Source organism: Drosophila grimshawi, unplaced genomic scaffold (assembly GCF_018153295.1).
Source record: "Drosophila grimshawi isolate 15287-2541.00 unplaced genomic scaffold, ASM1815329v1 contig_848, whole genome shotgun sequence".
In the NCBI taxonomy this organism is placed as follows: domain Eukaryota; kingdom Metazoa; phylum Arthropoda; class Insecta; order Diptera; family Drosophilidae; genus Drosophila; species Drosophila grimshawi.
This window is the reverse complement of record NW_025063692.1, coordinates 18,704,238-18,732,203: the sequence shown is the minus strand read 5'-3', so window position 1 is coordinate 18,732,203 and position 27,966 is coordinate 18,704,238. Positions and strand designations below refer to the sequence as shown.

At 38.8% G+C, this 27,966-nt stretch overlaps 2 protein-coding genes and 1 non-coding gene across 3 annotated transcripts; 1 reads left to right on the top strand and 2 right to left on the bottom strand.

The window, feature by feature from the left end:
- Nucleotide 1: 1 nt before the first annotated feature.
- Nucleotides 2-27,718, bottom strand: LOC122322855 (myb-like protein I; the record flags this gene model as incomplete). Its single annotated transcript, XM_043216286.1, has 3 exons — nt 27,635-27,718; nt 110-339; nt 2-52 (listed from the first exon to the last, which is right to left on the bottom strand). Coding segments are annotated over exons 2-3 (243 nt in total), but the record flags the coding sequence as incomplete, so codon positions are not given.
- On the top strand, nt 8,359-8,430 carry Trnap-agg. The gene has a single exon. It is a non-coding gene; the product is annotated as a tRNA-Pro (tRNA).
- Nucleotides 11,606-12,706, bottom strand: LOC6565319. Its single transcript, XM_032738394.1, has 2 exons — nt 12,446-12,706; nt 11,606-12,380 (listed from the first exon to the last, which is right to left on the bottom strand). Exons 1-2 carry the CDS (start codon nt 12,638-12,640, stop codon nt 11,838-11,840), a joined length of 738 nt encoding a protein of 245 aa, XP_032594285.1. The 5' UTR covers nt 12,641-12,706; the 3' UTR covers nt 11,606-11,837.
- Nucleotides 27,719-27,966: the final 248 nt, after the last annotated feature.

Genomic DNA, 27,966 nt, shown 5'->3' with positions numbered 1-27,966 from the left:
GCTGCTGCTGCTGCTGCTGATGCGGCTGCTGCTGCTGCTGGTGCTGCTGCTGCTGTTTCAGCTTGGTGTGCGTGTGTGAGTGCACGTGCAACTTGGCCAGATGATGAGCGTGTTGGTGCTGGTTGCCGCTGTTGTTGCTGCTGCTGTTGACGGCGCTGCTGCTGCTGTTGCTGCTGTTGTTGCTGCTGCTGATCAATGTTGCGGCACCAACGACGACGCTGTTGCCATTGTTGTTGTTGCTGCTGCTGCTGCTGCTGTTGTTGTGGTTGTTGCGTCTGCTGCCCAGTCCCAGGCCCTCCATAGCACATGTTGCCGCTTGCCGCTAACCTTCTGGCGGCGCTGTAATGAGCAAAGTTTAGCGACAATTAGCTAAATATTCTCAGCTGTGTGAAATGCGAGAACCACTTCCTGGAACTTTAACCAACTGGCACGCTTCAAAAACAGACACCGTGGGCCAAAATGGCTCTCTTTGTGTAAGTAAAAATAAAGGAAAAGCAAAATAGTAATTCTTATCTTAAATCAGAACTTACAAAATAAATCGATTTCACAATTTGATTTAGTTTTCACAAATTTGGGACACGTTTCAGATAAAATCGCGGCTTGCTGTTATTTATAATCTAGTCATATTTATAACAACATTTTGTTCTAGTAAGATTTTGCTAAGGAAATTTGGTATTTTTTCACACAGTCCAACGGGTAAAGAATTCAAATGCAAACGCTTTTGGATGAGAAGATTCGCTTACCGATTAGCACCCAGCACATAGAATTCAGTGTTCAGTCTACAGTCTTCAGTCTACAGTCTTCAGTCTTCAGTCTTTAGACTGTAGACTGCCAGCACCTGCCGTGTTAAGTGCCTTTGCATTACCCCAACAACATGCTGCTGGCTTAAGGAGAGATTAATTGCTGATAATTAATTGAGTCTTTGGATGCGGATGAGATGCGACGAACGCCTCTAGCCATCTATGGATACCAAACCAGTGACCGCTACTGGGCTTCAGCTTCTTCTCTACCTTTTTATGTTCGCCGATGCATAAATTGAGATCAACCAAGTTTGCAGAAAATAAAATGATTCAAAATCATAACTTTGCCCGCAAACAGCTTGGACAAACGTGTTGACATGGAAAGCTTGCAAGTCATGCAAGTTAAAATTTGTGAATCAGACGATGCCAATTCAATCTCATTTTCGTTGGCAAATACATATGTATGTATATGAAAATCTTCAAATAGTTTAATAGCTTAACTGAAACTGAACCATATTCCATGAAATGCCATGAAAATGCTGTGGAAGCTTTAATTTGTCTATTTTAATATAATTGAAATGGATTAGTTAAAGCTTATTGACACTCAAAGCTCAAACTCAAAACAAGTAGCAATGTTATTCTCTAGAAGAAGTCCGACTAGGAGATCCACTGAAGCCAGTTTTTAAGTTCATACTGAACCTGCTGATATTAATTAGTTCAATGAACAAATGCAAGTTTTTTTTCTAACAAAATCAGAGTTTCTTATCGGATCTTAATGAAATTACAGTTGATCAATAATAAATCATGATGAGTATAATAAATATGTATAAATTGACAGGCTTTGCGTCTTTCATCGCTATCGAAAATCGATATGCTATCGGCAAAATAAAATAACCTTGACCTGCGAATGGCTTACTAGAAATTAAATTCAAAATTTGAAGTCTCCAGCTATCATAGTTTCTGAGATCGGCATATCCAAGCAGACGCACGGACAGTCGGAGATTCGTCCTTCTGCAAAACTTCATTAAATCCCTTTTACCATTTTTGTGGGTTCAGTGTATAAAATGTTTTTAGCTATTTTAGTTGAGCTACTACTGATCCCCAGCTTAATTATAACATCAGTTGATATACTCGTATGACAAATAATTTTGTACTTAAATCAATTATAAGCACAGAGAATGTTAGAAGATGTTGGAATATCCTAGAACAGAATCAAAAGTCATATATCCAAATTTTTTTTCATAGTCTAAAATAAAGTCTAAAATTCCAAAATGTAAAACTGTTTCAAGATAAGTACTTCCTCTTAATTTAAGTAAGCTACGTTCTTTAATTATGAAGAACCTCATTAATTGGAGTTAAATTTTACTCTTATAAATCAAATTATTGCTAAATTAAGAACGTATCTCTTAAATCAATCATAACACGTCGTCTTATAAAACATGTTTTTGTAAGCAATTAAAATATATATATATGTATATATATAAATCGTACTTTTATTGGAGATGCCAAGTCTACTTGTATGCCATATAAAGCATACTCGCTACTTGAGTTTAAGGCAAAGTTTTACTTCGAGTGTAGACAGACGAACAGACAGCAAATAAAAATAGTCCGAAATTGTGCAAAACGTAATAAAGTTGATGATGATAAAGCCACCAAGTTATGACTCCATAGCAGGTTAAAGTCCAGAATTCGGTTGGTAATTTGAGTCGCATTCCCTGATCTCTTTCTCTTTCTCTTGCTCCATCTTCCTGCCCATCTCCATCTCTATCTGTGTGTGTGTACCTCTGCCTCTGTTCTTGTCTTTGCTTCTATGTAACTTGAGATGGGACTGAGAACAGGAATGTTTTGGGGCACTGAGACGACAATGGGACAGCTTGGCAAACCGATGGAGTGCAGTGCGCTCTGTTTGGCACAGCAGGTCACCAAATTAGCGTCTAAATTTAGCTACTCGGCCATTGCAATGCGAACAGCGGGTGTTGAAATTGAATCAAAGCAATTCCGCTTGAATTGGAATTAAAGCATCGAGCTGCTGATAATCTCAACACAACCTGGGCATTGGCTGCACTTAACGCTGCCAACATGAAAAACGGAAACCCTTAAACATTGTCAACAACAAACGCTTCTCTAAAAGGATGTGTACGAACACAAGCCAAACAGCAGCAGCTGAATGCTGTACGAACTGTGGAAACTGTGCAAACTGTGCCAACTGTGCAATCTGTGCAAACTAGCAGTCAGGAGTCGTCGGCAGCAAAAAGCACTCAAGCTGCCAACACAATCTGTGGGAGCACACTCCTTCGCCAGGACAATGTTTATGCAGCTATAATTGTGCGTGTGTCTCCTTTGCTCGATATATATATATATATGTGTGTGTGTGTGTGTGTGTGTGTGCACACTATGACACTCGTTAGTTTACGCCTTTCTCTTCTCCACTCCACTACACTAAAAAAATATACAAAATCATTTTTACTCGAAATCCATTTTTTTTTTATCAATTTCCAAAATTTTCAACTCGAAAAAGAAAAGGAAAAAAAACAGTTGCGCCCAATATTTTTTGATTTACAAATGTACAGCATACTGATTGTGTTCTTTCAGTGTAGCTGATAACCCCAAGTGCAAGTTGGTTTTTTTTTTTTGTTTTTTTTTTTTGTTTAACAAGAGGAGAAATTGCAAAAGAAAGTGAAGTGATAAACATATACTTCTACTTCTACTATGAGAAAATCAACAAACTGCTTCCTGGTAGTTTTATGTTGGTCAGAAGGGGGGGATCGGTTCGCGTTCAGAGAGTGCCCAATTAGCCTGCGGTTGTGGGTCAAGACTTTCGCTGGCCAACCGAGGCGATTCGTACTAATTACAAATACACCATTCAAAGCTGAGCGCATATGCAAATATCTGGTTAAATATTTTACAGTTTTACAGCATCAGCCACGCACTGGCTGTGCAAACAATCGCCAGCTGAATGTAAGTCGGCACAAATGTGTTAAAGTAGCAAAATGTGGCAATGTTTACATTAAAGCCCAGACAGCGAATGGCAACAACAATCACATTGTGCCGCAGAAATGCAAATAGGCAGGCGCGTGTTCAATAAGTACATGAATGGGCAAGAAGTCACGCTTGGACTGCGTTACACTTGCAAACAAATATTAACCCTAGATAATGGCACAGTAATTAATACAACTTGAAACGCAATTACCATTTTTTCATTTCTGAAATAAATTTACAAAAAAAAAATACTTTTAAGTTTAGCTTAATAAGTCGAAGTGCTGTTTTCTGCCAATTTTCAAATTGCTTACCAAATTCTGAAAAATCCATATACAATTGCCTTTTAATCCTACAGTTAAGTAAAGTTATTTATGTTTTTTTTTTTATATTTTACTAGTAAGGATTAACAATTGTTGGACTGATTGGGTTTTTCTCTGGTTTTCCCTAATCCTCGCAATAAATGTTGCACTATTTTGCATTTGATTACATTTAATGTTATATAATTTAATTTTTTTTTTTACTGTGCACTGTTTTTAGTCAAAACTAATTACTAAATAAATTAAAAATCATTTAAGAAAGTCGATTACAGATTTTCACATTAAATATTCTGAAATTGAGAAATCATTCAACTTACTACTTCCAAATTCAGATTCTGAAATGGAGATAGAGTTTTTCTGAGTGTACATATGTGCGTACAATATGTGTAAAGCCCAAAAAAAAAAAAAAACAACAACAAAAAGACAACAAAACGCATTGCAATAATTATTCGCAAAACGGGAGGAAGCAGCAACATCAGCAGCAGCAACATCAGCAGCAGCAGTAGAGAGTAAAAGAGTGTTGCATGTTCTTCTATCATATTTACAATTTATGTGTCGCCAATGCACTCAGGCCAACCCCAGTACACGTTTTGCAGCCAGCTGCCCCCACATCCAAAGCGAAGGCCCCCTATTTTCTTTGCGTGGCACGTTTGTTGAGTGCCCCACGATGCAACTGCATCGTTGCAGAAAAATGCACACGGAGTTGGAGGAAGGCGGCAAGGCGGCATCGTCTGATAGCATCATGCGAACGCGAACAAGTAATTAGAAAATATATTTAAGATGTTTTGCTGCTACTGCAACTGCAACTCCAACTCCAATTGCAAACATCGCCACCAGCGGATGATCATCATCATAATCATCGTTATTCGCACACATGTACATATAACGCTCAATGCCAAAGGCAACCCCTGAGGCTCTGCCCCTTATATTTCCAATTGTAGCATATGCAACTACCACAACCACATGGGAATTATCATTTATAGCTATGACGCAAGCGCAATCTTTGTACATTCAAAATACCCAATCGAAAATGCATATTGCTAGCTGAACTGAAAATCTCATTTGCCATATATATATATATATATGCAATACTTAATTAATTCAACTCCGATAAAGTATGCCACATTTTTATCTGGTAACTGAAATATTCTTCATTTCAGCTGGTATTCCCAATGGCATCAATAAGTCTTTAATCATTTTTCATTTTAATATCCAGCGAATTATTATATTCCTTATTTTACTTTTTATTTTTTGATTTCATTACTCTCCGTCAATTTTAATTTAAAATTAAAATTGTAAATTTATATTTTTAAAACACTTTTTTTTTCTTCATATTTTAGACTGTTTTTAGTTGACACTTAATAAATAAATGGAGGCCAGAATATTATCAGATTTGGAAAACTGAGTAGTCGACCTATTTGAATGAGCAATGTAAAAAGTATATAAATAAGACGATAGTTCCATCCTAAAGAATAAAATTCTAAATTCTGGAAGGCCTTTCCTCGCTTTTACTGTTCACATCTGCAATCAACTTTCTCATATTTTAAAAACTTTTGGTCGTGACTGATAGTTCATAATTAAACTAAAAAAAATATCTTAAGCGAAATACATAAATGCGAAAAGTATGAAAATGTAATAAAATCAAAATAAATATATATCTTATAGAACATATCTAATAATCTGAGATGAATCAATTTTAAATTCGAATCGTCAATTCATTAGTCACTTGTGGCCCAAATAATAAGCTGGGAAAGGGAAAATATCAATAAATATGAATCATTCAATAAAACTCTTAATATATCTTCTTTTTTAACTCGTTGCACACAACTCAGCAATATCAGGATGAATGTTGGCTTTCGCAAATCTTTTTGTTCTCTTTCCCTTGCAAGCAGCAAGTAGCTGATTGAGTTCCGAAATGTGTCAGTTGCAATGTGTGTGTTCCACAGCCAGCTGATAGAATTGCTTGTTAATTTACGAATTAAATGAATCGCGGAATTGTCATGTGGCAGCCGGAGAACGATAACCAGAACTCAATGGCTAATTGGCGTTGGCAAATTGCCGACAGCAGCAACAACATTTGCAACAAATGCCGCAACATTTTCAGTGTTTGCAAGTTGACTGTCTGAAGCATTATGCCACCCCTGTTTGTGAGTTGCTTTTGCTTATTGTTGGGTGCATTGACTTACTCCACTTGCAACAGTCCTTCCTTCTATCAAGACGTGTATTCCTATCAAAATTTGCCTGCAGCTACTCGACGTATGCGTGATGCATTGTCAACAAGTGCAGCATGGACAACACTGTGTGAATGTGCAACAAAAGCAGAAAATAACCGAAACAAAAACAACAACTAAAAAAATTGGCGGCATGTGCTGCTGTATGCGTTTCATAGCCTCTGTGGCACAACAAAGCTGCTTGATGAATGCATATTTTATTTGCATTACGCTCACATTTCTAAGCGGAGATAAACGCTGCGATGCCAGCTATCTTGGCGCTATCTTGGCCAGCTGCCTTCTTCTGCTGCTTCTTCTCTTTAGCACTTACCACATGAGACCACATCACCAAATGCCCATATTTCAGCTACAATTGAGCCATTTAGACTTAATATCAGCTCTCCTCCTTCTGTCACTGCTATTATTTCGTTGGAAAACACACAATTCACTCGATGTCTGCGATATACAGAGTTTGTTCTATGTGTCCAAGAAGGATGTACAGGACATAACTGATAATATCAAGAGGAAAGAAACAAGAGCTTTTATTAAGGTTAGAATAGAGAGATTGTTTCGCAGTTTCAAATTGAACTTCTAATCTAAATTTAAGATGATGTCTTCAACATTTCCTTTCGAAAATCCATGTTAGCAATTTAAGCTTTAATAGCTTGTCTTAATAAAAATGTTCGCAAATGAATTTAAGCTTACTTTACACGTCCAGCAAAAAGAATTTGGGATTAATTGGATTATAAGGTGGTAAGATTATTGCTAGCAATCAACTAATGTGCTCTCAGATACAAAATGGTTTATGGATGGCACAATTCGTAAAACAAGTTTGAAGAGAAAGAGCTAGAAACTTGGCTAATTCGAAAGAATCAGTATCTTGACTTATTAGATTGTGTAAGATCAGGATGAGTATGCAGATGTATTGGTAAAAGTGTAACGGTTTGTTAAGCTATTATTAGTATACCAATTAAGTAATAGCAGAAATAAATACGCTTACTTAGCCGCATCCGAGTCGAATATTGATTCCGTTAACTGTGTCAGTGGCCCCGAAATAGTTTCTATTTGCAGTTAGAGTCGCACGGAATTGATTATTTTAACTTTCACTCTTTAGAAATGATACTCATGCATATCATTGAGCACTTGCTTCATCATCAACAATAGCTAGACAACTTGGTCGTATTGACGTCGAGTGCCTTAAAACCTTAAACCTGTTGGACTGTTGGTCAATATTGAAAATAATAATAACAATCTTATTAATTTTACTAACACGTTTGGCACTTGATTCAGACGTTCTCTGTGCAAAATGGCAACATTTTAAATTGTATGCTTGATTCGATGAGGACACAAATTGGCAGGTCAACAGATTTGAGCTTAAGCTCTTTTTGCCAATTCCTAGTTGTACGTGTTGTTTGTTTGCAACGGGGCTGTCCACTATATCGACAATAACAACATCACAGATTGAGCATATATCGTTTTTGAGTTGCTTCCTGAGTTGACGTTGACATCAATTTAAAATCGATTCGGAGTTGAATTTGAAAAAATGCAGAAACTTTGCCACATTTCCATTTCAAATTTAGTGCTTGTGTGTCTGGATGCCACATGGAATACAACTGAGCGAAGAATGGGTAATTATTGGACGCAGTTATTGCGGTATACGACCAGGACCTGTTTGGAAGCTGAAGTTAAGGAAGATGTAAATGTAAATGTGAATATGGAGTTGCGACAAATGTGGCAGATGGAGCAGCAATCGTCCAGCGAGAATGAGGAGGTGGCCTACTACAGCCAAACCCTGCCCTGGTGCGTCCACCCGTCGGCTACCACTGCCAAGAGAATGGGGAGTGACTGTGGGCGTAGTGGCAGTGGTGTGGCACATTATTTAAAAATGTAATTTGATGACTTTTTGACTCGAATATCAAATATTGCCTACCAATTTATTAACTTGAAGCTGACATATTTTTTGTTCAATCAGCAACTTTCACTTGCCTGTTGTTGGTTTTTTGTTGGTTGTTTTAGACGATTTTATCGCTTGCTGTGTGTATTTTTGAATAGATTGAAGTTGTTGCACTGCTTGGCAACTGTTGAAGTCAATTTGGCGCTGATTGAACAACTGGCTCGTTGGTCTAGGGGTATGATTTCCGCTTAGGGTGCGGGAGGTCCCGGGTTCAAATCCCGGACGAGCCCAAGTTGATTTACATTTTTGACATTTTTTTTTACATTCCCCTCAGTTGTCTTCAGCTGCCTACTACAAACGCAATAGCCAAAATATTCGAAAAAAACACAAAATATCATATATAAATAACTAAAAAAAGAAATACAAACAAGACACACGAAAATTTGACTTATTTGCATAATGAGAATAAATGATAATATATACAAACTTGTCTATATTATTTATGTAAGAGAGAAAGAGAGAAGATATCTATAGTCGTATAATGAATAAATTCTTGATCACCATAAATAACGTTCAATGTTTTTGTTGCAATGCTCTGCCTATAAAATCAACTGTAAGCTTATCGAGGTAACATAATTAAAAATGGTTATTTCATATAAAATGTGATATTCTAGTGTGAACTTCATTGGTTGTAAGTATTTAGATTTCTTTTTTTGCATTCTATAGACCGATGGGGCTTATTTCTTATTTTGAATCTGCAAGGCGATTAAAATCAGTAATAAACTGCATATCTAAACACCGTATAACAACATATAATACCAACTTTATATTGATCGATCGAATATAATTATGAGCGCTAGAAAATCGAGAATGTATTTGAACAAACGAACTTAAGATTATTAGACCTGTGCAAAGAATATTTCCTAGTTGAACATTAAATATGTTTTCAGACTCCGATGCCGATATTGATAGTAATATATTTCGTATTTTTTTGTATACCCGGAAATTAACTACGTGCTGTGTTCAAAGTAAAATATTAAAGCTTTCAGAAATTTTAACTATACAGCTATTACACGATTAAAACTATACCCACAATTTAATATAAGTAAAAGTAACAGTATTATGAAATTATTTATAAATAAAGATTGATTTAAAAACAAAAATAATACTTTTAATCATGGGCTGTACTGAAGAGAAGAGGACATTAGTCGTGCTGAGTCAATCACGCAAAATGATGCAGCATCGTGGCACCTGCAGCAGGACAATATGGTCACGAGGGTTGTCTTAATTGTAATCCGTCTGATGACCTCTTGGCCTTTGACCGTACATAACACTTGCAAAGCAAATTATGCAAAATATGCGAAACAAATTGCCGGCGCAGCACTGCGCTGCCACTTGATAGAGTATGTCGGCAAAGGGTGTGCAGTGGTGTGGCGGCTTGGAGGAGTCGCAGCCATGTTTCGTAATTACTTAAAATGCAAAACTACACCCTCAAACTTCCGCATGCTTGCGTATACAATATAAATGTGTGTGCTTTCTATTGTTTTGGCATGCTTGCAGCAGCAGCAGTGACAGAAGCAGTGGCAGCAACAAAAACCATAATAACAACAACATTGGTGGCAACACAGCAGGCAGTCAACGTTGATGTTGCTTCCTTGACGGCTTTGAAGGCTGTGGAGCTGAAACTTGGGCGTGGGTCACCTGCTGCCACATCGTCAACATCATCATTGCCATCTTCTTTATTTTGTGCACTTAAGCGCCTTTTACTTCGTGCATAATTTCTTAGCCCTGCACTCAGAAAAACGAGATGCGTTGGATTTTCTTGCGGTTTTACTAAAAATAATTACTTAAGCAGATAGATTTGCTGAAACATCGCTTCACATTTTGTATTTTTCTGCCACCAAGTAATCTCATTCGATTTACAAAAGGGAAATATTAAAAATAAGAAACGTAAATTTGATTTTCTAAATACATTTTTCTGAGTGTAAGCAGTGTGGCTGTGACACAACTGGGGGCAGCTTGGTAGCTCGGGAGCAATGTACTGCGATTTAACTGGTTGCTGCATCTGTCAGCTGAATTCAACTAATTTTCACGGTCGATTTTGGTATATTGTCGACGAAATCGAATGGTCATTCGATACAAAATGTTGCATAGACAAATTGACAAATTGCAAGTAGGCCACGCCCTCCGCACGTGGCATGCAGCGCAGGCTAGCTGCCTTTGTGTACCCTTTTGTGATGCTGCTCAACTCTCCAACTCTGTATTTACACAGCTTCCCATCAGCATTTCACCCTCAGCTTTCTCGTTTGTCGTGTGTCGTTGGTTGCTTGTCTATCTGCCTGTTTCTGTGTTCCATTAAGAGTAGCTCTTGGGCATGAATGTCATCATCAGGACAAGTGTTGCAGCGCGCTCACATGGGACAAGCAACAGCAACAGCAACAACAACAACAACACCAGCAGTTGCTGGGGTGAAAGTAAAAATTACACTTGCAACAGCAACTGCAGCAGGGCAACGAAATTTTTGTAAAACCGTCAAAGGCAAAAAAAAAAGTTGACGTTTGTGATCCTGCAGCTAAAAATTGAGCTGGCACTGGAGCTGAAGCTGCTCCTGCTACTGCTACTGCTACTGCTGGTGCTACTGCTACTGCTGCTGCTGCTGCTGTTGCTGCTATGACTGATTCTGGGGTTGTCCCAGCGCTCGAGTTCGTTAAACCTTCAAGCATCGAAGCTTTCATTTCTTGAAAAAACCCCCAACAACAACAAACTACAACATACCAGTGGGGCGCGAATCTCAGCTGCAGCAACTGCCACAGCAACAGCAACGGCAACAGCAACGGCAACATCAGAACGTCAGACGAGCAGGTCGGAGCAAGTCGCGATACTCATATCGCAGATACTTTGATGCCAAGTGCTGGTTGGGGGCATTCAGACCGGGAGCACACTCCAAAAACTTAGCTGAGTGCGCCCTATCAAAAGTCGATGGTGACTGTTGGCAGACTTGGGGTTCGTGCGGAGGAGTCAAGTATATTGCGTTAAATTTTAATTAAACAAGCCACACGCACTTTTTCCACACTGCTGCAATCGTATGAAGACTTGTTCCTTTGTTATTATTGTTGTTTAATGCGGCTCGCTAAGTGCTCATAGCTCTGTGATTTTCAGCTTCAAGTGAGCGGAAATGTATTAACATTCTTATTATTATTATTATTATTATTAATATTCTTATTTGTATTAAACCACAAAATCTTTGTGGTTCAGTTATCCGTTATATTTAAATTTATCATTTCAAAATTGTGTATTTGTTGTCTACATAAATAATAATCATTTTTCAGTTTTAATCGTATAAAATATGTTGAAAAAAAATGACAAAATCTCTATATTTTAGTTCGAGTTAAATATTTTTATTCAATTACACATGTATTGCAGATACAAATATATAACTTCTTTTTAAATTGATGCCAAGAATTCAATTAAAATGAGTATTTAATTGAAAGAACAACTTCGATACTTAATGTTCAGTGTTGACCTCGATTTAATTAAAATTCTCATTTGAACTTTCAGATGAGTATCAAAATTAACTAAGTCAGCTAATGTTAGTTAGTTTTAGTTATTTAGTTTTTTCTTTTAATTCTATTATTGGTTGTTTGACGGATTTTTGGTGGAATAAATTGGCATCTGTACTGGGTAAATGTAGTCCTGTCTACTTTCTCTTCATTCCAAGCCAATCCCCGAATGCGACAGAATGATAGTTTCCAAATGCATCCAGGGCCATCACATCAACATAATAATCAAAACAGTTTTTCTTTAAAAATTTCTTTTTTTGAATATATTTCCATTGCTCTTCGTTCTTGCGGCCCATGGGATCCGACTGCTTCTCGTATAGATCGTCAATAATGGGCTGCAGGTCATCCGCCAGCGAAACATTCTTCTTCAACATTACATCCCGCAGTCGATTCTTCTGAAGAGTGGTAAGTAAATACGTTGGCGAAACATCCATACTGTACACCATTCTGCCCAGGCACTGGCAAAGATTCTGTCTCTCTATCATAAAGCAGTAGCTGTGCAGGCCAACATGCTGTTGGTTGCTTTGTAGTGGTGCAACGCGCTCGCAGCTCAACGGCACCACCTGAATTTGACCGATTTTGATTCTGTTAATATTATTGGGAGTGGGATTAGAATTTCCGACTCCTGTCGGTGCACGTGTTACCACCTGTCTGGCACGTTGGTCGAGCCCCTCACGCGGCTGGTTGAAGGACAATCAGAAAGCTAAATGGATGACGACTGCGAAAATCAGAGGCGACTGCTTACCTGGCTCGGCAGCTTTGAGCTGAGGTTTGCTGCCAAGTAATGGGTCATGTTTGGTGCCATAAATTCTGCAACATATTCGTTGCGATTTAAGTTGCATTGGCCACTGTTCGGCTTATTAGTTTGTTGTGCTTGAGAAAGAGTTTGAGTGTATGCCCCATTGTAGCCAGTTGAATCGTTCCTCTCTACTTTCTGCATATTCTAATCTTTCCAGTTAATAGTCTTGGCGGTCTCGTCGTTGCAGCAGTTGCCAAAAATTCTTAAGCTTTTCTTACGATTTAGAGGTGCACGTAAAATTGTTGAAATTTATTTAATGTAGTCAATGTTATTTGGCTCACAGTTGATATTCCAAAGAAAACCAAATGCCTACTAAGTTCGTATATGCCAAAAACATATGAATATCATTTTGTACGCTTACTTGGTTCAGTTCAGTTTGAATTGAGTTTAAACACATTCACTTTATGAACAATAAACTAGCAACAATTCGCATCTATTTTGGAATGAAATTTGAATAATTTCCCAATAAGCTGCTATTGATACACGGACCATTCACACAGCTGATATTGCAAAATAAATTATATTGTAGACTGAATATTGTAAAAATCGATTTACTGTTTAAACGCTCCGATTAACGTTAGTTGAATGGAAGCTGATTGACTACTGAAGTAAATCAATGTCTTCCTTTCACACGCGCATAGCAATCAGTGTACAGAAAACTATCTCTGGGATATATTAAGTTAATTACACAAAGTTTGCAGACAAGTCGTCTTAGATTTTCCCGTCAAAAAAACATTAAGTCGTATTTTCAAATTCTATTCAATCATGTACGAAAGAACTAATAAGATATGTATATAATGCAGCAGGAGTCGATAAATTGTATATCGCATGCCTCGCATATCCAATTTATCGGCAATCAATTAAATTTGGAAAATGTATAAAATGACTCATACATAAAAAAAAATATATATAAATAATAATAATAAAAAAAAAACAGGAAAACTATCATAAAAATCATTTTTTCATATATACAGCTATAATTGTGCTGATGATGATATACTGATGTATTAACATGAGCGCGGGCAAGGACAAGGCGACGGCGAGGCAGCTGGAGGGGCGTCGGGTACCAGGTTGGCAACTACCTGTTTGGCCAGGCGTTGCACTAATTGATTCTGCCGCTTAACTTTACAAGGCGTAATTGTTATTGAAATGCAAGCGAACCAGGCATCAAAATAACTGCAGAAAAACGATGTGCGATCCAGCTGGCAAAATTGGACGCTGTCGCGGTTGGCCTGACCTCGATGTGTCCATGTGCTCATGACCGTTGTCCGTTCTCCGCTGGGTGCGATGGTAATCGGCTTATGGCCACTGTCACTGGTCGTTGGTCCCTGGTCACTGGTCACTGGTCAGTGGTCAGTGGTCAGTTAGTGGTCGTTAGTTCAGTCGGGTTGCCTGGCTTGCTGGCAGTCAGTTCGCTGTTCTGTTTTGATGTTCGGTGCATGTCGCAGCATTTGTAAATGATATGCGCCGCTTGGCCAAGTGACAGCGCTAATGGGCAGTGACTAAGGCTGCATCTGTCTCTCAGTCGGCTGACGAGTTGCCCGGCAGCATTGCTCGCTCAATCAGCAGCGCTCAATAAACTATGAAGCTACTTGGCATTGTTTGAATACCGCTGTTGCTGCTGCTGTTGATGCTGCTGCTGTTGATGCTGCTGCTGCAGCCGCCGCTGTTGCTGTTGTTGTTGTTGTTGTTGTTGATGCTGCACTCGATCCACCAATCCAGCCACTAAGTGGCCAAAGTGTGTCGTCGTCGTCATCCGCGCACGTCCCAAGAAGTTGTTTGTCGGTTGATTGCTGTTATGTGCTGGTATGCAGCGCTTAACACGCCAAGTCAATTAAATGTTGCTTCCGCAACTTGGCCAAGGAAAGTGTAGCAGCCGAAGTCGAACCCGAACTCGAGCTTGGACGAGAGTAGCAACAATAAACGTTGTTTGCAGCTCATGTTTGATGTATCACATAGTCGAAAGCTGGCTGAGGGGACACGCGGTCCTCTGGACGCACTCGGTTAAGTGTCGATGAAGTGTTTATGGCATAAACAGCAAAAGCAACAGCAGCAACAGCAGCAACAACAGCAGCAACAACAACAGCAGCAACAACAACAGCAACAACAACAGCAACAACAATTGTAACCACAGCGTTTCAAGAGCCTGTCTTGGACTTGCTACATGCCATTATACACTCAGAAAAAAAAGTAATTATAAAATGGAATTAAAGAAAATTAAATTTTTGGTAGTTTTTTTTTTTTTTAATTGAATTTCTAAATTTTATTTTCAGAAAATAAATCAAATACTTTTTCACAAAAATTACAGACTGCTTTGGCCTTAAGAGTAAGGTTCACTGTCAACTGCCTAGGATACAGATTATTTTGCTGAGCGTAGGTGCTATCATGTACTAAAAACCTTATGGCAAGCCATTGTTGCAGTTCTTGTTGCTGCTGCCATCGACATACTAGTGTGGCATGCGTGCTATGGATCCCTGGCTGCAATGTGGATCTGCGAAAACATGTTTAGGGCTTTTTACACTTAACACCAGGCCACAGATGAGCCGCCCCCACTGCCTCACCGCCAACAACCCGTACACTAACTCCCCCCCCCCCCCCCCCTATCCTCCTCCACCAAAGCGTTGCGCTTCGTGTGGGTTATCGTTGGTCAAGTCAGTAGCACAGGCGACACAAGCGAAGTTGTTGTTGTGCCTGGTGAAAGTGAGTCGTAATCTCGCACATATTTTTTGTTTTATTTTATTTTAGCTGGCCAACTAACTTACTGCCGGCCGGGCATCAGCAAAGCAGCAGTTGGATATGGACTAAGTGGCAATGGTAAGTTGTTGTTGTTGTTGCCGTAAGTAAGTTGCTTCAGTCGATCACTCTATCTATCTATCCAATGGAATGCCTAATTTGGCAATATATTTATTACTTGTGCCTTTCAATTATTTGCCTCTTAACAACTCTAAGCACATCAACCAGCACTCAAAGATAAGCTGCTTGCTTGCTGCATTGTGGCATATCTTTATGGTTACTCTAATCGGAGATTTTTTTTTTTTTTTTGCAATGTATAACCGACAATTATTGATTTTGATATTGAAGATCAATAGATTGCCAGTTGTTTGTCGGCCACACGCATTTCACACAATTTTTCCTTTCAAACTTGAAAGTTGAATATTAAAATATTTCTCATAAAATTGGTAATAACAATTTGCGGACACGTTTTATTGATTGAACCTGTATTTCGCAGTGCTTCAGAGCTATAGTTATTCAATGACAACCTGGCTGGCGCACCACCCACAAATAAGACTTAACTTTAGATACGTTTTCCAACAAAAAAATGGCGCAAGAAATATAAATCCTGATTTGTGGCAAGACAAAAGTCGAAGATGTAAGATAACTGTTTTCTTGCAACATGAATTCTTAGCGTATATAAATATAGTTATTTGCAGTTTGTCACTGCTTTTCTTACAACACATAAACTCGATTGCCTCCATCAGCAGCAGAAGCAGCAGAAGCAGCAATCACGTTCCAATTGGAAATGCCTGAAAATGATGCGAGAATCGGGAGCAAGTTGTATAGCGTCATCGCGCAAGGCAGTTGTTGGATGCAGTGTCAAAGTCATGGCCAGAAGCAATCATTAACCATAAAGTTGCCAGTGTGGAGATTGGCGCAGTCTTCTGCTGACGCAAGACGCAGCTACTGGTTTGCAATTTGTGTGCAACGTCACATCTGCGAAGTGTTCATTAAATCCTTAAAGGCGGCGCTGAAATTATGGTAATTGTACTGAAAATGCACATACTCCGAGTAGATCGCAATTGACAATGACAAATTGTTGGGTTTATGGCATGGTGGCCAACATGTTGTTGGCCCCCTAACTGGCCAACAGCCAGCCAAAATTGCAAAAAACTTAACAACCACTGCGGCAAGGTGAATATGAACTAAAAAGAAAAGGCGCCCCAAAATCACCAACATTGCTTTCCCACATGGCAATTGAACTAAGCGCTTATTTATTTAGCTGGCTAGTCTCGCTTTGCTCATTGTTGTTGGTTGCTATGTTGCCACATTGTTGTTGTAGTTGTTGTAGTTGTTGTAGCTGTTACCCAAGCCGGTCACATAAATTAGCAGACGCTAAGCGAGTCAATTTCACTGCACATTATGGCCCAAATTATCAATGCCCATAAAGTATTTCCTCTTTGGCCGCAAGCAAAAAGGAAAAACAAAAACAGCGAAAACCCAACAAAAATGGAATATATACAAATGGTCGACTCGCAAAAACCTGTTAAAAAGAGTCTGTAAGACTTCTCATACTTTATGCACATTCACCGAATTTGATAATTAAACATTGAAATGCGGTCTGTGATCAGATATTGGATAGATTCATAAGCACATTCACAATAATCAAGTGATTAAGGCATTTTAGAAATTATGATTGATTTACAGGGTATAACCGGGTGCAGAACAACTGGAAAGACACACAAAATGCGTTCATCACGTTTCTGGCCGTTTAGTACGAAATAAATTGAAAGCCTGTTTCTGGCTAAGACGACTGGCTGCAAGGGCCGAGATGAGCACAAATGCTAAAATAATAAAGTACGAGCTGTGCCGGTGTAGCCACAGACGCCCACAAAATGCTAACAAGTAACGAGAGTAACTCCAATACACACACACACACACACAACACACACAACACACACACACACACACACACACACACACACACACACAAACACAACACACACACACATCAAATTAAACGCATCCCAAGCATTCGGATCTGGACTTGCCAGTTGAAGTTAGAGCTGGAGTGGGGAGACTTCAGCTGCATGTTGTCATGCTGCAGTTGCATTGTGGCTCTGGCTAAATAAAATCCGTTATAAATAAATGCACGTATTGCCATTACATTTCATTGTCTGGCAGCAAACACCCGCTCTCTGCCCACCCTCCTTGCCTGGCATCGCTTACACAAACGCCAGCGGTCACAACAACGAATCCAAGACTGAAACTGAGTTTGAGTTTGAGACTGGAACTACACCGAACAAAAAACAATAAAACAATATTGAAAAATATATATAAAATATATATAAAATACGTATAATAACCAAATATATCGAAGTATGGCAAATAAAACACACACTTCGCATGGATCCAGCGAAAGACATATTTGAAGTACAGAATTAATTACAAAACACCAAACAATAAACAAATTTTGCTTTTTATTTCTTTGATGTTAGACAAATGCCACATTGAGTATCACATCTTAGCAGTATTTCTTTTTTCCAGTGTAAGAGTTGCTGTTGGTCGGAGTTGGAGTTTGGGCATCCTGCTGCCTAAATGGCGTTAAATATGGCGTTGATGATCATTATCAGTGGAACGACTCTGACTGCGACGCGACGCTGATCGCGTCCAGCATGTCCACATAGATGGTACGTCGACGTCGTCGTCCACGACTACGTATGTAATCCAATATCCCCATCACGTCGTCATCGTCATCTTCGTTGCGAGGTGTTAAATTTGCCAGGCGCTAATGAAGTCGCCCCAACGTTCACAATTCAAATCGCAACAAACGAAAGCTTGGTATACGAAAAAAATTAAACAACTTTTGTTGCTTTTGTTGTTTGTTGTTGTTTTTGTTGTTTGTTGTTGTTGTTGTTGTTGCGGTTAGCAGATATCATCCTCTTGTACTCGTCACGAATTAATATTTGCAATGCAGCTAAGCCGCCTCTACCCACTTCGTCAACCAATCGCCTTCACCATACCCTGTCGCAATCCTCGCGTACATCTCTCGCTCTGGGTCTAATGAATGCCTCCAACGCCTCCTCGATATTGCCGGCTGCTTCATTCGCTCCGATATTGGGCAACGCCTACCCGAGAGTCATTTATAATTTTACGCGAATTGCCACAGCCCCCATCTTCAGTCAAATGTTGTACGGTCGTCGTAGTAGTTGCATCCTCTCTCTAACTGCCTCGTCTTCGATGTATTTCCCAGTTGCCTCTGCCCAAGTTCACGATCGTGCTGCACGTTTTGCGGCATTATTTACGGGCACACACAGCCTTAGCCGTTGCCTCCATCTCCTTAAGCCCCATCACCAACACTCCCTTCTCTGAGCTGCCTGCTTCCGTCTCGAAAAGGCAGCTAGTTCTTGTGCCCACTAACAAGTTACCGATTGGTTACTGCCTGCCGCATGCCGCATGCCGCATGCTGTATGCTGCATGCTGTATGCTGTATGCTGCTGCATGCCCCACCCCCTTCCCCGCCTCATTCGGCATTCTTGTTGTTTTTGCACATTAACTCCTTTGCCAATAATCATAATAATTTACGACCACCCAACAGCGGTTGGGGGCACAGCAACGCTTCGATGTGGAAGCTGACATCATTTTGTAAGCATTTTGTATTGCTCTATAAAACAGTTGTTGCTCGTCTTGCTGTTGCTGTTGCTGTTGTTGTTATTCCCACCACAAGTTGAGTTCGGTTGGCCGTGCATGAGTGGATTACACTAAAAAGAACAACAACTATTGAAACCATTGAGAATTCCCAAAAACTAAAATCAAACTCAGCAACTTCAGATGCGAGTCCTAGTTTGGGGCAAGCCGTCTAGACGTGTAGCCCATTGAGAGTTTGGCCGGCCACAAACTTTCGGCACTTTCTGATTGATTTATAACTTTATAATGCACACCTCTTGGATACACTGTACCACGAACAAGAGGGGATATATTGTGAGAAAATATCACCTTAATTCTATCAAGTTGTGCAAAATGCAAATATTTCTTACCAGACTAAGGTGAAAATACATTAAGATCAGGCTTTATTGATTCAGTATGACTTTTTAGGACATGAAGTACTCTAATTAAGCTTATTTTCCTTTTTGTATATTTGCTGACAGACTGCGTAAATATTTGTTCACTATCGATTTTAGGACAACTTTCTAAAATTCACGGCCTAAAATTCTTGGTTATTTTCAGAAAAAAAATATAAATAAATATATTAAAAACAGGATTGTTTTCAACCGTTAATCTTACTGTGTTGGTTGTCAGAGTTTAAATTCTCATTCAACTTCCTTAAATATGTTTATGTGAAATTAATTGAAGTGCATTTTCTTATCTTATTCATTTTATAGTGAGCAGTGCAATAAATTACATGAATACCTTAACAATATAAGGTATCTGCGAGTCATGCACTCTCGATTATCACCTTCTCAGAGGCTTCTCAGCTGCAGCTCTCTTGTTATCGTTCATTGACCTATTGATATTATTTAAACATGACCGCTTTTTGTTCGCTTTTGTTCGAGTCCCAAACATGGCTTTTCTTTTTGCGGCACATTTGTTTAATTGCGTATAATTAATGAAATTATGGAACCCTTCGGCACGCTCAATTGCCAGTTAGTTGTTTATTGTTTTACAATTGTTTGTTGTATTTATATGTGTGTGCGCCGCAGCTTTGAATGTGAATGACTATTAAATACCCATTAAAAATTATCTCTTTTCTCTACTGTAAGCAATTTATCGCTAAACTTAAATTGATTTTTAGATTTTATAACATACTAAAATCAACGAGATTATGTATTTTCTAAAGACTTGAGCTTAAGTTAAGCACAATTCATGCCCTTTCTACTTATTCGCCTGGGTATTACCATAAAACCGCAAAATTAATTTCGATTTGCAATTGTCTGCGGTTTAAACTTATCTGAGCACCCGACAGTCCCCGCAGGGACTAAGAGTGGAAAAAAACACGGCAGCAAGGTGAATTTGATTTTGCTACAAATTGTGGTTGATTCTGGCGCCGTAATTAATACAATTATATTGGATGACGGCCAGCACAACTTCATTCAATTTACTTACGTGTCACTAAAGTTTGTGGTCAGAGATGTGCATGGATGCCAAGCTAAGATCAAACAACAGCCCATCCTCTAAAAACTAAGTACTTTCGAAATACATTTTTTCTTTTCAATTTGGTAACTTTTCAAATTGATAACTAGCTAATTATTTATGTTCTTAGCATCTTAAAAAGTTCATTACTTTATACTTCAAAATATTATATTTTCTTGAGATTTCCAAATCTATATCTGGAGTAATTTCAGAAGTTCAGTTCTTAATATAGGAGCTAAATATCTGCCTTGACGTAATCCAGTTCATGATTAATGAAATATCTGTGCATGTAATTAGAATGCAACTGTTTAAAAGTGAACTTATTTATATCATACTGAATTTATTTATATAAAGGCGATTGCTTTACTCGTTGTCTTTTTTCTGAGTGTATATTTGCAAATGGCCTTTAAGCAATAATATAATTGCTGGGAGCCTATGGGTGATTGAAAAGTCTTTTAACTAACTTCTTTTTGTTTTTTTTTTGTTGTTGTTTGTTCTTTTTTTTTTGTAAGAAAGCATCTTGGTTTCATAGGCGCAAATGGGCGTGGTGTCTGATCCGTTCACAAAACACCGCTTGGGCGGGCAATGCAGTCGCGATTCGGTCCGCAACAGAATTAATTTCAAATGCAACATTTTGGGGCAGTCATTGAACTGTCAAAGGAAGCAAAAGCCGCCAGCTTTTTTTCTTTTTTGCCAGAAAGAGTTAAGAGCAAGTTTAAACAGACAACGGCAGACCAGAAAGAATTACAAACGAATTGAGTGTGTGTGGAAACATATCAGACTTACTACAACGAATTTTATATAATAAAGTTTTTGATTCGGAGAGAACATCATTTAAATAAGCAAGAAACAAACAAAGCCCAATAGACTAGCATAGATATACCAGAAGGAAAAGTTAAATGCGGTTTGCAGCAGATTCATTTGTGCACTTCATGACATATTTACACAGATTTTATCCTAATCGAAATATTGCATATATATTTATATATAATATATTTTATATATACATTTTGCTCGAGTTACTTGTTTTTAGGTTAGTTAGCTTGACTAGTATTGAATATTTACGGGAAATAAAAAATATTTAACAAACAAAATAAATTGCAAAATATTTTGTTGAATCACTCCTGTTGATTAATAAATGAATATTGATTGATTGTAGAAAGGATCAGAGAGCTAATATTTGTGAACAAAACAGTTGTGAAATTTTGGTGCAAATTCAAATAAATTCTTTTTTTTTCATCAAGGAAGTAGCAACAGTGGATGACGCCCACCTGTGATAATAAAGTGGCAACATACCTTACAAACTATGTTTCAGTCTGTGTGTTCGTATGTACATATGATGTATGGGAGTGTATTTTCACACACACACACACACACACACAACATGTATTTACACAAAAACTTTACTAGGCAAAGTGAAAAGTGGGGATAAGGACAGCAACAATGCTGCACAAAGCCAGATAAAAGAACAACAACAACGACGACAACAACACAAAGAGCCAAAACAAATAGGGGACATAAAAAAGAAGCGAGGAAACGATTACATAAATTCATTAAGTTCCGAAATGTTTGAAAAATGGAAGCCAGGAAAGCACCAGCCACAAACAACGGTCCAGCAGACAGGAAGGAGGAAGGATGCTGACATGGAAGCGGCAGGACATCTAGAGTGGCTAGAGGCGGACAGAGCCTAGAGACGACTCTCTCTCTCTCTCTATATATATATAGTCTGACCAAACGTTTGCCATATGCCAGATGTCAGTTGTCAGCGCAGGACGAGGATGAACGGCAACAACAACAACAACAGCAACAACAACAGCAACAACAACAGCAACAACAAAAGCAACAACAACAGCAACAACAACAGCAACAACAGCAATAGCATTGACTGCAATAAGCAAAATGCAAAAACAAACATACAAAAAAGAAGACTGCGTTTTTATTCTTACTACGAAGGTTGATCAAACACACACATTGGACATGCAACATGCATCATGGATTTCTCTCCATGTGTTAGTCTCTGTGTGTGTGTGTGTGTGTATGTGTGTGGGCTTGTGTGTATTTGCGCAAATCTGCGTACGTGGCGGCATTCGAGCAGAAGATTGCTTGGCCAGTCATCGTCATTCAGAAGGCACAATGGCCAGCCTGAGATTGAGGCTGTTGGCTGCTGCTGCGACTGCGACTGCTGCTGCTGCGGCTGCTGCTGCTGCTGCTGTTGATGGCTGACGATAATGTTGCATGACAATGCCAGGCTAGGCCTATTGCAGCAGCGGCAGCAGCACCAGCACCAGCACCAGCACCAGCACCAGCAGGAACAGCAGCAACAGTAACAATAACACACTGTGAATGACAGACGGAGAAGTTCACAAGTTCAAACGCGAACTCAACGGTTTGGACGTGGGCCAAATTGCTATATGCCATGCCCACAACCCGCTCTAACTTCATATCCAATATAAACTCCAGCTACAGCTACAGCTACAGCTACAGCTATGGCATCAGTTCCATTCGCCTTCGTTCCAAATGTTGCGTATAAAATGCGCATAAATAAAATGCTTGGTAACTTGGCGAGCAGGCAATGAAGCGCACAAATGCACAACGGACGTGGCAAAAAAAAAAAAAAGAAGCCAACAGCATTGAAAACGAGCCAAAGCTAAACGGTAGTTTTTCAATATAAAAAAAATAAATAAAAATAAATAACTTCACCTTGTTGCATTCGTCCAAACCCAGCCGCGCCAAGTCCAAGCAAACCAAATCCAACCCAACCCAACCCAACCCAACCCCTCGCCAATGGAGCAAGCAACCATCCCTTTTCAGGATTGCGTTGCCACGCTGCTGTGTGCATCGCTGGCGTTGCCGCTGCGCATGCGTGCCAGAGCTTAAATGCCTTTGGCATACGTCAAGTGCCAGCGTCAAGCGTCGCATCGAGCGTCTGCATCTCTGTCTGTCTGTCTCTGTCTATGTCTGTCTGTCTCTGTCTGTTTGTCTCTGTCTCTGTCTGCCTGTCTGCCTCTGTCTGTTCATCTGTCCATCTACCGGTGTGCTGGAATGACGTTTAGTGATAGCCGAGCAGAGAGCATCACAGCTATGTCATCAGACCTGCAACGATGGTCAGCCAGTTCTTTTTAGTTTTTAGTTAATTATTTATTAATGACCAGCAATTCGATAAACCATTTTATTTACATTATTATTTACTATTGCTTTGCTCAGCTCATCGCTTTTAACTTCAAAACGGTTAAATACAAAAATGGTGTGTGGTTTTTATGTAATTCATAGAATCAAGATGCAATTAAGTTCAATGCTCTTTATAAATAATTATTTTAATCAATAGAAAAGTTAATGCGAATCCCTCTAAGATATATATATTTGACAGATTTGCTGCAGAATTACATACAAATTTTACCAATCATAATTGCATAGACGATCTATATATGTCTTTATATACCATTAAAACTACAAAATTTAGTTTTTAATATAAATTCTAGTAAAGTAGTTCCCTTCTTGAAAAGTTTATACATAAAATACATGGACAAACAAATAACATTCTTTATTATATTAATGGAATATCAATATGCAAGATTCTAAATTTGTACACTAGTTCCACTGGAGATATAAATCTCCTAATGAGCAAAATGATCAACTAATCTAGACCTCTTATTCTTTTTTTTTTTTATTTAATTCGCTCCATCAAAACAAAAAGAAAATAAAAATAAAAATAAAAAAAAATGTTCTGCTGCGAAAATGATATCGTGTTTTGAACTGCAATATACATATATATGTACATATGTATATATGTACATATGTATGTATAAGCATTCAACTAAATGGCATGTATCTTGAAATTCGTTTCGGCGGCGCGACGTTCGTTGCAACTGTCACCCGATGCGGCCGTTGCACGCATTCCTGCAACTCTTAACTGAAACTTGGAGACAGGCATCTTCTTCACTCCAGTCGTTTGGATGTCCGTTTGTTTGTTATTCGGTTTTTGTGCAGTTTCAATTAGAAATGCATGATCTTTGATTCGTATGTGTTTATTTGGACTACATTAGACGATCCGCGTCAGAGCGAACTTGCAACGTCTCAAACTTGCAACGGATTGTGCAGCCAGCTACCAGTTGTCATTAATATTCTACTAATGTTGATACACTAAATATATGGATATATTATCCAAATAAATGTAATCTAAATGTAATTGTTGACTGGAAAAATTGCAGCAAACAAACTCCCATATTATTTTTTGCCTTTGAGTATAAGCTCGATAAGAATGTTGAGAATATAACTTTGAGTATCATTTAAAATGTAATTTATCTCGATTTGTTGCGTGTGGTAACTTTTCTTCTTATTTTTTTTACCGCACATCATTTTTGACTGGGATGTCTTTGCACTTTCCAGCATTGTGCAATTGTCTTAAATGACATTGCATGCTGAAATGGCATTAATTAGCACACTCTAATGGCAACAGCGGGGGCAGCCACGCTATCAACGCTTGTCTCATTATCATTACTAAAATTAATGTTATCGTCGTCATCTTCATCATCATCATGATTGTTGTGTGGGACAGTCGCGACGACTTTTTGCATTTCAAATGAAGTGATTGCTAATGATAATTGTGTCAGCGATGCGACATAATCGACGCAATATGATGTTGATAATTTCATTAATTAAAACGCGCACATCAATTGACACAAGCATCAGCAACAACAACAACAGCAACAACAACAACAGCAACAACAACAATCTGTGTTCAAGTGTTGGAAATTGAGCGAGGAATTTAAGTTCCATGGAGTCAGATGCGACTTGCACGATGTCGACTTGAATTAAGTAACTAACTCAATTGGCTGCTGCTGCTGCTGCTCTGATGCTGCTCTGATGCTGCTCTGATGCTGCTCTGATGCTAGTCTGATGCTGATGCTGATGATGAGGCTGAGGCTGTGGCTGATGGTGATGCTGTCAATAAGCCGACTGCCAACAATAAAGCGCCATTAAAATGCTGATGAAGTGGAAATGCAATCTGCCAGCCGCGCCTTTGCCTCCTTTGAAAATATGTCGGGAAGTTTTATGGCGGAAATACGAGTAGTTGATTAATTTTGCAGCCCCAGCTCCAGCCCCAGCCTCAACGAAAACTCTTAAAAGTTATTAGCGTGGATGGCAATGCTAGAATTAGATTGCCAGACGGTGCCACTAAAGTGCCAGCAACAACAACAATATGAATGTTGTTATATAGTTTGGCGTTAGCAGAATTTGCAAATTGCCTGCAATATTGCAATGCTGTTGGCCCATTTAATGGGCTCTTTACCTAACTACAAATTGATAATATCGATAGCAGACATGACATAATCAGCAGCTCCGTAAAATGGTGTGGGTCTCAGTCGGTATGCATATCTGTGAAGAGAACTCAAATTGAAATGACAATGCGAATAGAAAATGCTGCATTTGTGATGCGATTAAAAGCAAAAGTCATGAAAGGAGCAATAGCAAGCTGTATGGCAAGTATGGAGGGCCGCGTTAAGTTGGCGATAAAAAGTCATTGAAGTCCACTCTTGTGAAAAAGTCAATGAAACTACGGCCAGAGAGCGACAACTTTTATTGCCCACAACCCACATTGGCCCACAGCATGACTGCTGCAGAAACGAGCCCATTTTAGAGAGAAAGGTGAATTCTTTCTTTCTTTGGTTCCAGGTTATCCGCACGAGGGAAGTGTAACAAATAAACTTTTGTTGCACGCAAAAGTGGCACACAGAATAGTTACAAGCTTCGCTGAACAACAACTAACTGCATTCAAGCCAAAGGGCATCCCTCGATTCCAAAGTTCGCGAAAACAATTATGCTTCGCTGCGAGGGGGATAATCTAAGCAGAAATAAATATTTGAATGGGCCGAATGACCCTCAACAAACGAACCAGAAGTTCAACTGTTCCCCTAAACAAGCTTTAATACGTTCAATCTGATGACAGAATCATGGGCCGACCTTTAAGGAAGCTACTAGGTTTAACTTCTTTTTTTTTTAAATATATATATATTGACCTTGAAAAGAGTTTTTTGGTTTCTAATTATAAAGTGCTTGTAGAATTTTCAAGTCGTGCTAGTGAAATCGGGTGACATTTTCTTATTGTACTTTTATAAAACTCTAGAAAAGTATACCATCTTTTTTCTTCTACTTTTTTTATTATACTTAAAATATTAGAATATTATTTTAAGAATATTTTCGGTAATATTAAGTACGCCCAAGATATTGTACCGTTGTAGATGGGAGTTAATCAACTGCTAAATTTCAGTATAGAGCTTAAAATATTAAATAATAATAATATTATTATTATTTTTCTTTTTAGCAAGTATTATTTATATGTATCCACAGGGTGACATGTCCAAGCTTATCTCGATCCCTTAACTTAAATCTTTCGATCGATTATTACTATGGTAGCTATATGACATGTGAGTGAAACAAAACGACGCATATGTGTTAAGTTGCAACAAGATATCTTTAAAATAGAGAGACTATTACTTATTAAAAAAAATGGATGTAAGCAAACATACGTTCGACTAGGTTAGTCATGTTGATTATTATTATTATTATTATTATTGGGGAAGTTGCATCGCGACCTGTTGGACCTATTGTGCCACCTTCTGAGCGTATAGCTCTTCCATCAGTCCCAGATCCCGTGCGAATGGATCGTTGTTGGGTTGAGGTCTTCTATGTCTCTAGAATTCAAGGCATGCAACCCTAGGATGCTACATCTTCTTCTAGCTAGTGCGACACATTCTGCTAGGATGTGTATCGAGGATTCCTCCTCGCTTTCACAGAACCTGCAGAGATAGCTACTATATATACCTAGTCGAGTTAGGTGACTTCTTAGTCTACAGTGTCCCGTGATTAGACCGGTAAGTATCCTAAGATTGTTCTTTCCCATGGTTACAACTTGCTTAAATCGCTTTAGATTGTAACCACCTAGGAGACATCTGGCTTGCCGGAGGCCTACTGCCTCCGACTAGTCAGTCATGTTGATCAAGAATATACACAATTTATGGAATCAGAGAGGTCTCATCCAATGCGTTACACGTGTCACGAACAATTATAATATGCTCTACAAGGATATAAAAGAACATGAGGAGAATAAAATGTACTTTCATATTTTGTACAAAAATTGAAGGTCAACAATAACATTTAAACTTCGACTATGACTTTCTATTTGTGGTTTTTGTTTATTGTTAGTAATTTCAAGGAGGTAAATGATTAACCAATTAGAAGCGCAGCATGTGTTGCACGCATAGTTATTTATTGAACTAGAATTGCGCTTACCACAAATAAATAGAGGCCAGGCTGTGGCAAAGCTTGCCACTCGTTCAATCGACCTTTTGGGGGCTGGTACTGGTACTGGTGGACGTGGAGGTGGAGTGGAGGGTGACTTGGCGGTGGTTTAGACGCTGTGGGAGTTGCAGTCTCTAAAGTCGATGGCAAAGCAATTTAATTGCGTAATTAAACTAAATGCATTCAGCGATGTCATTCCATCTCTCCCGGGTATTTAAAACTTGGTCTCTGCTGCTTTTATTGTTGTTCAATCGATGTTGTTGCTGCTGTTGCAACTGTTGCGGTTAATATTCAGTTTGCACTGCGGGAGCTTTTAGGATACT

Excerpts from the sequence above, each read along its gene's own strand:
- LOC6565319 (XM_032738394.1), bottom strand. The coding sequence starts at position 12,640 with ATGCAGAAAGTAGAGAGGAACGATTCAACTGGCTACAATGGGGCATAC. Across the intron at positions 12,381-12,445 it reads GCTCAAAGCTGCCGAGCCAG|CCGCGTGAGGGGCTCGACCA; the intron begins GTAAGCAGTCGC and ends TCCTTCAACCAG.